Raw genomic sequence first — 13,884 nt, forward strand, 5'->3', positions numbered from 1 at the left:
TGTCTACATTCTGTCACTATTCAATGTCAACATGACTTAGAGTTTCCAGCCCTTGGCTGACAGTCCCCAGTAGCATTGCGTGTGCGTGGAAAGGAGCGGGGAGGCTGCTGGGACATTTTTACCTTAGAGATCTAAAAAATTATAATGTCACTTCTGGTTCCAAATGGAAAGTACCATCATTGTGTTTTGGACATTTAGAAATTATTAGAACATTGTGTTACCCAAAATGCTGAGGTCTGTGCCTTTTAGAGTGGAGAATTAGCTTTGTGAGAGGGGGCAACCATGAGTTCTTTACCACTTTTTTTTACAATAAGTTTTTTCCTTAGAAATCCAGAGTCAGAAGTTAAAGCTTAACAATTTTTTTGGAAAAGTAAAATGATAAATGTTCAGACACACAAATGGTAAATGCAAACCCATGGAGAATTTACACAGTTCTAGGATTTAGAAAGAGGTGAGGAGAAAGGTCTGGAATAGATCGAGTATTGCAAGAAGGGTAATAATTAGCTTTTCCTAAAGAAGGGGTCCAGAGAAGCAGAGTTCAGTGTCTGCACGGAGCTCCAATAGTCCAGTAGGCACACTGGGCACTAATTTATAGGAAATAAAGCAACGTTAAAAGAGCTTAATCTAGCAACGTTAAGAGAGCTTCATCTTCTCCAGACAAAGGCAGCTCTTGTCCTCCAAAGGAATACAATGATGTCTCAGGCCTGGGAAGCATCCAAAAATGATTAGATTTTAGGGTGAAACTGATGCAACCACAGTTCTGGGGGTTCTTCAGTGCACCTAGAAGTGGTCTTCCCCAGGAAGAAATATGAAAAAGATTGATTGGATTAGTGAAGCAAAGAATAGCTGAAAGGAAGCCTGATTGCATTAAATCATGGCTTTTTGCATAACTTTTGTTAATTGGAGGCCAGGTGTGCTTCTCTCCTGAAGTTGAGGCCTTTTTCTCAGACTGGGCTTTATTGTTTCTCCTAATTGCTTCAGGAAAGGTATAGCTAGCTGTTATGCATTTCAGTGTTGGCAGGAGACTTGTCCAGACAAATCCTCTTACCTATTGGTACCACTGACTCCGTACAAGAGATGACTTCCATCTTTGGCCTACACCTCTAGGGCACCCCATAGGCAAAGTTTGATATATGGAGACACTGCTTCCTAAAAACACCGCCCCCCCTCCCAATCCCATCTCAGGTCTGGCTGGTAACAATTGTGAAATCACTTCCTTTTCCAAAATAGAAAGTGATAATCTGGCTTTGATGAGCACCATTTTTCCTTCATTTTCACTTCATTCCATTGAGCAATGTTGGGGAAAGGGGAGAGTAACCAGGAGGTCCTCTTCTGGAAACAATTATGTGATGATCCTAACAAATATGCCTGCATTTTAGGCCAATCATGGGGAGAAGGGAAGGAGGGCCATTTAACCTAGGGCTGAAGCTCAAAGAAGCATCAAAAAGACTAGAAAAGTCACTCCTTATTTAATGATTTATTTTGTTTTATTAGTCACTTTTTATTTGTTTTTAAATTTTATATATTTTAAATTTTAAAGTCATATTATTCATTCATTCATTCATTCATTCATTCATTCATTCATTCATTCATTCATTTAATTTAACAGGCCACCCTACCTTTTCTGGGCTTGGGGCAGCTTACAACATAATTCAAAAACAATAAATAAGCATCTATACCCATATAAGACAATTAACATTAAAACAACATTACATTAAATTGCCCCATGGATTAATCATTTCTATTTGGATTCAAGTGGCCATGTTCACAATACAACCATTTTTGAGTAAAATACATTGCAACTAGTGGAAGCAGAAGGCATGGAAAGCAAAGGGGAAAAGCAATGGAAGGGAGGGAAGGGGATGGAATGGGACGGGACAGGATGGGAGGAGGAAAAATGGAGGAAAGGAGGAAGAAAAAGGAAGCAAAGGGAGAAGAGGGGAGGAAAAAGAGGGGACAGAGAGAGGGAGGGCAGCTGGTATTATGGTTGGCTCAACCATAAGCTTGGTGGAACAGTCCTGCAGAACTGCATAAGATCCCACAGGGCCCTGGTTTTGCTAGACAGAGTGTTCCACCAGACTGGGGCTGAATAAGCTTTGGCCATTTTTGAGGCTAATCACACTTCTCTGGGACCAGGGACCACCAGTAAGTTATTGTTATGTGATCTCAAGGCTCCCTGAGGAACATAACAGGAGAGAGAGTTCCTTAGGTACCCTGGACCCCAGACAATTAAGGGCTTTGTATTTAATTACAAGTACCTTGAACCTGATTCTGTGTATTTATTTGCACATATAAAAGTATGTTTATTTTATTTGTGTGGCTTGGAAATTTATTTGCTTGGCTTGGAAGCAAGGCTCCTGGACTTACTGGTGGGGGGGGGGGTTGGAGAACAGGACATGAGGAGCTGGAGGTGCCTCTCCTCTTCCTTCATCACCATGGTAGCCCTGAACACTGGACCTCCTGGGCAGGGTTCCAAGGCATTGACTCCAGCATCATTCATAAATGATGCTGGGAGGTCAGGGCAGGGCTGCTTGGGCAGATGAGAAAGATGCTATTTCTTCTCTGATCCACCTGTTCCTTTCTCAGCCAGGCTCTGCCATGCAACCACAGTCAGTCATCTTGGTTAATACACGCCCCGCCCACTGTAATCTGTGAGTGTTCATGGGTGTTTTTTGGTTGCACAATTTGTTTGTTTTCCTCACAGCTTAGTGGTGGGCAGTTTGGGCATAGGATTGGATCCATTGTGGTGGTGGGGAGGAGTGTCAGTGTGCTGGTTTCCCCACATTTTGGAGGTCCTCTTAAGGGGACATACCCAGCTCAGAGGATGTTGTCCAACTTCACTCCCAGGTGGTAGGGGAACCACACAATGGCTTGCACTTGTGCAGGCTTGCACTTGTGCACTTGTTGCTATCCCAAGTGGTTTCACCTAGCAGGCATCCCTCATGCCTCATCAATGCTCCAATGGCTGCAATCAATAAAGCTGTGGCTGTAGTTAATTCCTGGTCTGTGTGGCTATTGCGTTATTCCCCTTGGCACCTTCCACCTCCCCTGGGTCTGCAAATATTTTTTTAAAAAATTATAAGTATCATTTACCTTGTAGAGAAGTGCTTTCTGCCTTGTTTCTTCATTCTTGAAATGAAAATTCCATCAGTTCATCAGTGAAACACTTAATTTTTCTGTTCTTTTACAGTAAAAAAAGCAATTGAGCTGAAATCAAGAGGAGTGAAGATGCTACCTAACAAAGACAGCAACCACAAGAATTCCGTCCGTAAGTTTTTCTTTTTTTTAAAAAAATTATCTTACTATGTGAGCAATTTGAAGTTCTATTTCATAGTAAAGACAAACAACGAAATTTTGCCTGAACTGAAATTTTGAAATGAGTTTTGAGATTCTTTCACAGGAAAAAAAAATCTGATTTTAAGAGTTCTGATAGGACTAATAAATATTTTTGAGAGATTTCAGATGTGTTTCTGAAGTTAGGAAGTAAATAGGTAAATTGAGAAGCCTTCCTGGAGAGGCAGAATATGAATCCTCTACAAATAAAATAAATGGAAATTGCTGTGTGTGTGTGTGTGTGTGTGTGTGTGTGTGTGTGAGAGAGAGAGAGAGAGAGAGAGAGAGAGAGAGAGAGAGACTGTTAAAAGCATTTAGAACTAGGGCATGAACTCATTTGGCACCTACTGTGTCTTATCTGATATTATTTGTCCCTTGCTGTCTTCCAGAGTGGAGGAAGTGAGTCTATGTACAGATGTCACATTTTCAGCCTTTGTTTTCCATTTTTGCTTCAGTTCTATCTCCGGTCCTATTTTTTCAGTCTGTTTTCAATATTCAGTGAAATAATTGCATACATCCTATCACTTCCTTGAAGCATGTATGAAGCCTTCCTCTGACTTAAATGAAATAGGCAGGCCACTTTAAAGAAAGGGTTTGGGAGGCTGGCTAAATTATATATTTTTCTTTTTTAAACAATGGTCTATTATTTTGTGAGAACTGGAAGGGAATATTGGTAATTGTGCTTGGTTTTTCACGCCCTTTTAAAAGTCTTGCATAAGCGTTCCTTCTTCCTCTAATAAAAAAAAGTTTGATGAATTTTGAAAAGTTGAAGTACGGCTCAGTGGATTTGACAAGAGAGGAATATGTGCAGCACCAGTTTCACCGGTACTCTCCAAGCAGACAGTCTTCAGGAAGTGCTCTCAAATCTGCAATTAAATATTACCACCTTCAGTAAAGATGCTAAAGAATTTCTCATATTCTTTGACTTAAACTTTGATAGATAAGTGGGGTTCTTTTAAGATGAGGCATGAATTTGCTGATGATTTCTATCTTTGACCTCCAGCAAACTTCAGCAGAAGAAATAGATGCTAATACCGATGCCAATTCAAAGTTTAGGGATTGTGTTATGTTTTCTAATCTGCATCTACTGCTAGATGATGATGATGATGATGATTATTATTATTATTACTGCTAGATTATTATTATTATTATTATTATTAGTAGTAGTAGTAGTAGTAGTAGTAGCAGCAGCAGCAGCAGCAGCAGAGTGCTGGACTAGATGGACTCTGGTCTGATCCAGCAGGCTAGTTCTTCTTATGTTCTTCTTCTTATTATTATTATTTATTAAACTTGTATACCGCCCTCCCCCGGAGGGCTCAGTGTAAGGAACCTAAAAGGACTAGAATCAAAGTAACTTAAAAAGTTCTTTATTCTTAAACTTCCATGATGCACAATACACGAAATGCGGACTCTGACCCTTTCCCGCCAAACCGCTGCTTTTACGAGCGATTATGCCCCCTCCCACAGCCCACAACCTTCCCTGAAATCCAAGCCCAGTTCTCACACAAACAGAAAGCAAGACTTCACACGCACATGATAAGCATAGGCAGCAAGGTTACTGATAACAGCCCTCCCGGGCACGCAGCCCAGTCCCTGGAATGTTACCAAGGCCGTGACTGAGGAGCAGAGAACAGACATCACCCCACAACCTTACACTCAGGGCGGCGCACAACACAGATATACAAATAGAGTACAATTAACCTAGGCTCATTCGCACATGCAGAATAATGCACTTTCAAACTGCTTTCAGTGCTCTTTGAAGCTGTGCGGAATGGCAAAATCCACTTGCAAACAGTTGTGAAAGTGGTTTGAAAATGCATTATTTTGCATGTGCAGAAGGGGCCCTAGATAGTTAATAAAATAAATAAATAGACTCCATACATTTAAGTACTGATCCCTGTTCAAATACAGCGTTCTAATTATAATATTACAGAAGGCAACAGATGGTTTCCAACAACAGATGGTGTCCAACAACAACTCAAAACTCCCCTAAGGGCTCCCGATGTTATAACAAGGGGGGGCACACATCAGCGGCTGCCCTCCCCAAAAGCCCGGTGGAGCAGCTCAGTCTTACAGGCCCTGCGGAACTCATTAAGGTCCCTCAGGGCCCGGAGAGCTGGAGAGAGAGCATTCTACCAGGCAGGGGCATTTTTTTCTTGTACTGATGATGCAGAATGATTGCCTGATATCTCCATAGTGATTTGGAATTTGGAAAAAAGCTCTTAATTATTCAACATTTGCTTTTAAGGAAAGCACCTTGAAACCCTTGTGGGATTTTCTATCCTTTAAATTATCTGTAAATTTAACTGATGCAGTTTACTCATTGAGCAGCATTGTCATCCATTAGGTTAGCAAATCTTGAGGTAGTTCTTGGAGTTCTCTCAGAATGACAACAGATTTCTAGAGTACAGAGGATAGTGACCAATAGGAAAAGGACGGTTTTGGAGCATGGTATCTGTGGTATACCATAGAATGTAGGAGAGATAGAAGTCCTAGAGTGGCTACAGAACGAGCCTCCAGCACCTGTGTTTCTCCTATAGGAGAACCATTCCTGTTATGTTCCCTGCTCTCCCCAAATTCTGCCCTCCAAAGGTACTATCCCCAAAATGTTCAGGAATTTCCAAAGCTAGAGTTGATAACACTACCATCATCCATTGGACAAGAACTAAACACTAAAATGGACATGAAACCGACATTTTTAGTTAATTAAAATCCACAAACCTCATGTAGAAATGTAGAAACATTTTAAATATACTAGTTTGTATGTGGCATGTTCTATTTAGTCTTAGGGATGGAGAAATTTGAATTATTTTTAAGGTGATGTTTTTTGCCATGTAGAGCCAAAGAACAAATGGCTTTACAGATTCAGTATTGATCTGCTGTAACACATTTAGATGAATTTATGGCACATGTTGTGTTAGTCAGCAGTTGAAGCTAAAACAGCTAATTCTCAGACAGGATAACCCTGCTGATTCAGTGTTGGATGCAGGACAGAAATATGGGAAAGATGGGACATTATTTATTTGTTAGCCATTTGGGCAAAAAAAAAGCTAAATCAGCTGACATCCTGAGACCCAAATGCTAAGTTTGAGAGCTGTGCTAAAATTTCATCTTAAAATATACACATTCCTGTTACATTCTAAAGACAGCACAATGGCTTTGTAGTACTACAGTAACAATGTGCATGTTTCATGGATATCTCAACCCTGCTCCATATCTTCAATTATGAATCATGTACCATGTGATTTGCTATTTCATCTTTTAGACAATTTGCTAACCTAATATTTTTCTTTATTAAGATGAATGTGCCTGGGAAAAGGCATATAGGACCAACAAATAAGGTGCATCCTCTGCTTCTCACTACTGGTGAGGTTCAGACATCAGATTTCATGGTGGTAGACACCTTTTCTACTATAAGAGGGTGGTCATAAAGTGCATCACTTAATTTTTCCCCTATATGAGAGTACATGACTAGAAGTATATTTTCGTTAAGTGGGATAATTTTGAACTACTTGACCCTATCAGTATAGTTCACCATGTTTCATTTTAGATGCAGGACAGTGTCAATGATACTTGGGAATATTTCTTTCTTCTCTATATAAATAAAGCAACAAACTCATTTAACACAAATTCCTCATATGGCATACTGGAATCTTTCTCAAGTGTTCCTATTAAGAAAAAAATCCTATTCTTGAAGGTAAACTGACAGCATGATCCTAAGCAGAGTTCTCCTCTTCTAAGGGCATTTGGATTTAGAAAGGTATAACTCTTCTTAGGATTCATAGTGCATGAAAGCTATATATCAGTGTCATTCTGTAATTTATACGTCATTGCTCCTTGAGATTTATGGTAAAATCACAGTTTCATGCTAGAGCAGAGTTATCTGGAATGAAGAGAATTAGAGCCATTACATTGCAGGCAGTTTAGGGGAAAAGATTCACATGCACTTTAAAGCATTCTCAAAAAAGACGCCTTGGACAGAAGGAAGACATCCTGAGAACATCTTGGGGAAAAGACTGTATGGAACACCTTCCCAAGATGCCTTTTTTAAGGTCCTGAGGATGTCCTATTTATGCTCTTCAAAACAGAGATTTAACACTGAGCTTTTGATTTAGGCCACTCATCTATTCCAATTCTATCTTCCGGCCTCCCAACAACTAAATATCAACCTGTTATTGTCTTGCTGTGTCATCTCTTGCCAGAATTTTCCCACTCTCAGACAGTCCTTTGAGTAGGATGAATGTATCGAGGTGGAATGGGTGGTTTATCATAGGTTCACAATGTTGCTTGCAATGCAGGAACACACAATCAAAGCACTCCTGACAGATGGCCATCGAGCCACACTTTAAAAACCTCCAAAGAAGGAGACTCCACCACACTCCGAGGTAGTGCGTTCCACTGACAAACAGCCCTTACTGTCAGGAAGTTTTTCCTGATATTTAGGTGGAATCTCTTTTCCTTCACCTTGAACCAGGGCTGTCGCTAGGGAAAATGGAGCCTGGGGCAGACTCCAAGTCATCCACTCCCCATGGCCCCACAAACCTCCCTGTGCCCCGCCCCCCATGCCCCCCTGTGCCCTGTGCCTCACTTACCTTACCTGGTGGTGGGGCATGGTGGGGCCAGGCAGGAGCGCCCAGCAGCAGCCTCTGCTGGGTCTGGCCAGGCAAGGCCAACCAGCAGTGGTCCCTGCCAGGGGTGGGGGTGGGGCAGGGCAAGGGAGAAGGAGGGGGCGTGGGGCGTGCAGCATCTCTAGGTCTTGTGCCACACTCCGTCACCCACTCTGACTTTGCCCATCCCTTTGCCAGAGAAGCAGCCAACAATATTTAACCTTTGCAGTACATACATTTCACTGTTTTAGACTTGACTCATCACGATTTAGTTGGTGTCCATTTGCTATTATCATTTTTCCTGATGGACACATCTACATACTGTGTTTAAACCTGTATGAATCCTCAGTAAAGGCCAATATGTATTGGTAGCCATGTATTGGTTTCATCCAAAGACCTTGGAAACTGTAAGGGTCTTTTTTGTTAGAAAGTCCTGGTCTTATCAAACTACTAATCCCAGGATCTGTTCACCGGCTTGAAACAGGATTTCCTCCACCCAATTATAGTTCAATTTTCAATAGACAGAGAAGTGATTTTAACCATGTTAATGCACATCACTCATTACTAGCCCAATGTGACATTAAAACCTTAATTCTGACTTAGTGGGAATTTTTACATTGAAGAAGCCTTTGGCAGTGAGAAAAAATAGCAGCAGTGTTAAACTTCGCAGTTGCATAAAGCTTTAATGAAACAGAGGGATAATTATCTTGATCTACTTTGTTCCATCATAAAGAACATAATAATACAGTTTCCCAAGTGTAAAAAAGGTTTTAGTATTCTAAACAATAAGACACATCCCTGTGAAACAATATTATGCACTGCTATTTTATTAAATTGAAGAAATTGCTTCATAAATCAGATTAGTAAATTATACTTGTTGCTCTTGTCACTGCATGAGCTAAAATATCCTTCAAAGTGCTATGCTGAAATTTAGCAGTGATCTATTTTCTAAACGTATTTGTGAAGAAATCACCACTTTCAGCTCGAAACAAAACCAAGGTGCTTGCCAATGATTAATACATTGTGACTAGGATTGAGCAATACCTTAAATATTTGGTAAAATTTGTATTTGGACTTATTTTGGGCATAAAACTGTTTGTATGCCCAAATAAGCCTGAGTGCCTTATTTGGTATGCCCGAATATATTCGAATATCCGTCCAATTTTTTGTGTGTGTTTTTATGTTTTGGCCTGTCAGGGGCGCATTTGTAAAGCTAACAGCTGTAAAATTGCAGAGGATCATCCGGAGACCCTTCTGATGATACCATCTGAGTTTGGTAAAATTTTGTTCAGGGGGCCCAAAGTTATGGACCCCCAAAGAGGGTGCCCCATCTCCCATTGTTTCCAATGGGAGTTAACAGGAGATGGGGGCTACCTTTTGAGGGTCCAAAACTTTAGACCCCATGAATCAAACTTTACCAAAGTTGGGTGGTGTCACCTGGAGAGTCTCTGGAGGATATCCTGAAATCTTGGTGCCACAAGCTTTAAAAATGCACCTCTGACAGGCACCCCAAGGAATTTCTCTAGATTATCTGCTCTGCGGTCCCTTGGCTCCATTGCAGTCAATGGGGAATTTCTGGGTCTGTAAACAGGCTGCACATTTTTCAAGGTAGAGGCACAAAACGTTCAGGGTATCTTCAGGAGACTCTCTTAATGACACCACCTAGGTCTGGTGACCCTTGCTTCTGGGTAGGGCCCATCTACAAACACCCCCTGAAGCAAAGTTCACCAAAATTTGGGGGGTGTCATCAAGAGAGTCTTCTGAAGATAACCTGAAAGTTTGGTGCCACTAGCTTTAAAAATGTGCACCCCACCTCCCACCCCGAAATTCCCATTGGGCTGCAATGGAGCCACTTCAGAGCACAGAATCTGCCAGGCTCTTCAGCAAGTTCTAAGGTGGGAACAATTAGTTGTTTTTTCCCACTATTGACTTCAGCGGGACTTGCTGTTGTGCCCAGCTGGCTTTGTGTTGGAGATTTGTGGGGAGGCTCTGGGTTTGTTTGTTTTTGTTCTGGCTATGGGCACCAAATTTCCCACAAGGCTGATGAATCTCCTGATTAGTCTCCTGAAAGGAACCAGCCAACTTTGCTGAAGTTTGCATGGCTGGGCATTAGTTCTGTGGGCATCGTAGTATGTGGAGTATTTGCATTTCTGCCTTCCACTTTTCTCAACTCCCCGTAGTGAAGCACGGGCACCCTGCTAGTATTAGAAATACACACCAAGGTAGCGGAATTCCTTTACTTGTTCTATCTGGTTTCCATCTAATTTCCACGTCTGAGGCTTCCAATCCTTGGAAAATACTATGATTTTTAAATCTTTAAAGGGACTCCGGCTACCAGGCACTTGCTGGGGAAGGGGGAAAGTGGCGGCATTTGAGGATCGCTTAAACAATCCTCGAATGCTGCTGAATACATACAAGCTGATTCAAATGCTTTCTATTCAGATTGTATTCGGGTAAAATGTATTCGGGCCGATTGTGGCCTGAATATGCCCAAATAGGCGGCAATTCGGCTATTTTTGGTGATTTGAACACCCAAATCACCAAGCCTAATCATGATAAAAACAGGTCTGCTCTGACCTGCAGACCCTATTCCACCCTTATTGTCTTCAAGTGGTTCCCAACTCCTGCTGGAGGGATTTTTATTTTTCTCGGGAAACCACTACAACTACCTGACCATTGTAAGAATTGTCCACCGGGGAGGGTCAGGACCCCCCTGCCTGGTTTCTCTTCCAAACTCTGAAGCCTGATCTCCTTGTCTCCTGATTTACTGTCTGATGCGCCCCAGGAGGAAAAGCTGCTTACCAACTGCAAGCCTTCCCCTTCCTTGCACCCACTTTTTAAAAAAGTGTTTTTTTGGTGGTAGAGGTCTATGCAGTAGAGAGAACTGCTATCAGCATTGCAAGTTTGTAAGTATTTATTAAAAAGAAAGTGTTGACAAGCCTGTGTTAAGCACAGCACCAGACTGATGGTCTAAAAGAACAGACACAATTCCTATGGAGTGTTAAAATATAGGACAGGCTCTTGAGCTTATGATGTTATAGATGACTTCAGAGTTTCCATTACCTGAAAGTTTTCTGCAGCTCCCTGTGATAGCATATGGTCAAAACAGTTACCTCCTCCAGACCTCACGTAAGAGCTCTATCGCCCCCGAGAGGTCCAGCCAAAAAAGAGAATTCTCCTTGATCCAAGGAGTTTTAATCAATCCCTTTCTTCACCTACTGGCCAGGTCAGCATGGGTCAACAAACCTTTTCCTGAAGCCTCCAGCAGTTTTCTTCCTAAAGTCCTTTCTAGCATTTTGGAACTTCCAAATCTCTGATCCCTGTTTGAAAGAGGGTGAGGGAGAAGCTTGACTTATGTCTTTGTCTCTTGCTACGTCTAGCATTTCTAAAAAGGGGGACTGAGGTGAGTCTGGCATTCCCCATTCCTCCTGCCCGAGGAGAAATAATAGTTAAACTGTTCCCTTCAAACCTCAAATGGCAAAATCCATTTTTTCACACATATCATTGTCTGCATAGGTACCTTTTAAACAAAAGACACACATCCTATTCAGGTGGGAAGATATATTCTGGAGAGGAAGTGAGGTTTTCATTGATTTGTGTTTTAATAACCCACAGAACAACAACAACAACAACAAAGATTAGAACACTGCTGCACACAAATGTGCATTCAAAAAGTTGTGTTATACATTCTTTTTGCCTATGTAGTGATAGAATAATATATTGGAATGTCCTAACCTCCAAATCCAAAGTTCCTTGCCCCCCTCAAAAAAAACCAACCCTCTTCCAGGCAGCAGTTTTATAAACACTGCTTGAGAGTGTTTCCTGTTGAATAAAGATGATTTATATCTGATTAAACATGCATAGAATTGTACTGTTACTATTACTATTACTGTTACCATTACTAGTAAACTGAACACTTCATTCATGCTCTCAATCATTGTGTTACTAGAATGTCTGAAAAATATTGTATCATGAAAGCAAATGCACTTGGACTCCTGAAAAGTCTTTCCCCCCTAAAACGTGTTGTCCACAATCTGGGTATGGGCTTGTCACAGATAGTTGACTTGTAATGAGGGAATGCCTTTGACTTCCATATGTTCCAAATGTCTTCTTACTTTTGTTTTACTTCAAAACTTTTTTAAAAGTATTGTCAAAGGCTTTCACGGCTGGAATCACTGGAATGTTGTGGAGTTTCCGGGCTGTATGGCCGTGTTCCAGTAGCATTTCCTTCTGACATTTCGCCTGCATCTTTGGCTGGCATCTTCAGGGGATCATTGTTTGAATCTGTGGCTAGCATCTTCAGAGAATATATTTTAAAAACTTCTTTACATTGATTTACTTTAAACATTATTTTAAAACATAAAAATATAGAGGGAGATTTAGCCCAAGTTACTTTTATTCTGTTTGGCTCTGCCCTCTCTTAACTCCTTATTCTAATCTGTTAATAATTCCTATTTAGCATATTCATTCTCTCACCCCACACCTCCCCATTACATAACATTCTCCTTCAAATATCATAGTTCCTTATTCCTGAAAAAGACAATCAGGTAAAATTATTTCAGTCACTAATTGAGGTGTTTTTCTTTTTAAAAAAAGGTAAGCTACATTTTTAATATATCTATCTTGAATCTTTTCCAATTTCAGACTTTAATCTACATTAATATGTAAAGAAAAATAAAATTTAAAATATGAAATATGAAATATGAAATTTTTCTGCGGTGTTCTTGAGGTATTGGTAAAAATCTTAGCTGGTTTCTTTCTGTCTATACCCCCCCCCCAAAAAAAATATTTGATTTGCTAAGAGCTAAAGTTGCTGCACAAATAAATGGAAGCCTAAGCAATTAAAAAAATCAAGCAAATCAAGATTATGAGATGGTCATTATTCATTATTACTGGGGGTGGGGTGAGGGGGACAGAATTGTGCAAAATGCTTTCTAATTCCTTTCATCTACTTATCGACAACAGCATGTCACTTAGGTTCCCTGTTTCATTGAACTTAATTACTAAGCTGAATACTGAAGGGAAAAAATGTGTGCTCTCATAACTGCCATTAACTGTAGAATACTTATTTAATTCAGTCTGCTTCCTTTTTATCTCTGCAGTCCTATTCTGTAATGTGTTGCAGAAATTGGGCCATGATGCAAAATCTTCTTTGCCTTCACAATGAGATCTTGTCCTCAGATGTCTTGAAGCTCACTGTGGGCAGAATGCCCTAGGCTGGAAAAGGAAACTGTGCAATAATTTATAGCTGTTGATGCTTAAGCATTCTACCCTAAATTAGCATTGCTGTAAGGTTACAGAACTCCATAGATAACCAAATCATTACACTTGTCCCAAGATTCAAATTTTGTTACCCAGGAGAGATCTTTTGCTAGAGAAACCCATCATTTTCCAAAAGTTTTAAAAAAAACATTGTCAGGATTTCCCAGTCTGTTCTCTTTTACAGACCTGGATGAAATTATTATATGTTCAGTAAGAAATACAAATACAAGGGCAAATTACCTATTATAAATGCACATTTCAGGAACCAAACAGACTTATTTTATTTAAAAAAACAATTACTAGTAACCATGAACTTGAATTGAAGAAGGGTCATGGAAGGGTCATGTTCTCTGAAACTTCAGCTCCCCACACAGGATTCCCAGCATACTTTTATTTTCAGAAATATACATCCTGAACCCTGGAGGGCAAAACGTGGTTGGAGTCCAATTATTGAGAAGTTAACATCTTCCCACTCTGCTGCTTCTGTGTGTAAACTGAGTTCAGTTCAGTTTTATGATCAGAAAATATCATACGTTTGCATGCAGCATATACCATATATACTCATGTAGAAGTCGACTTTTTCAGCACATTTTTTGTGCTGAAAAAGCCCCTCTCAACTTATACGCAAGTGAGGGTCCCACTTATCAGTAATTCCCAGATGGCGGCCGGAGCTTCTGCCTGC

General features: G+C 40.6%; 1 protein-coding gene across 1 annotated transcript in view; it reads left to right on the forward strand.

Moving 5' to 3' along the window:
- The window catches only part of CSMD1 (CUB and Sushi multiple domains 1), a 1,361,167-nt gene that overhangs the window by 884,558 nt on the left and 462,725 nt on the right, over positions 1 to 13,884 (forward strand). The window contains exon 7 of the mRNA XM_048497567.1: positions 3,191 to 3,268. Coding sequence (XP_048353524.1) covers positions 3,191 to 3,268 — 78 coding nt within the window. The remainder of the gene's footprint in view (positions 1 to 3,190; positions 3,269 to 13,884) is intronic.

Source organism: Sphaerodactylus townsendi, linkage group LG01 (genome assembly GCF_021028975.2).
Source record: "Sphaerodactylus townsendi isolate TG3544 linkage group LG01, MPM_Stown_v2.3, whole genome shotgun sequence".
Classification (NCBI taxonomy): domain Eukaryota; kingdom Metazoa; phylum Chordata; class Lepidosauria; order Squamata; family Sphaerodactylidae; genus Sphaerodactylus; species Sphaerodactylus townsendi.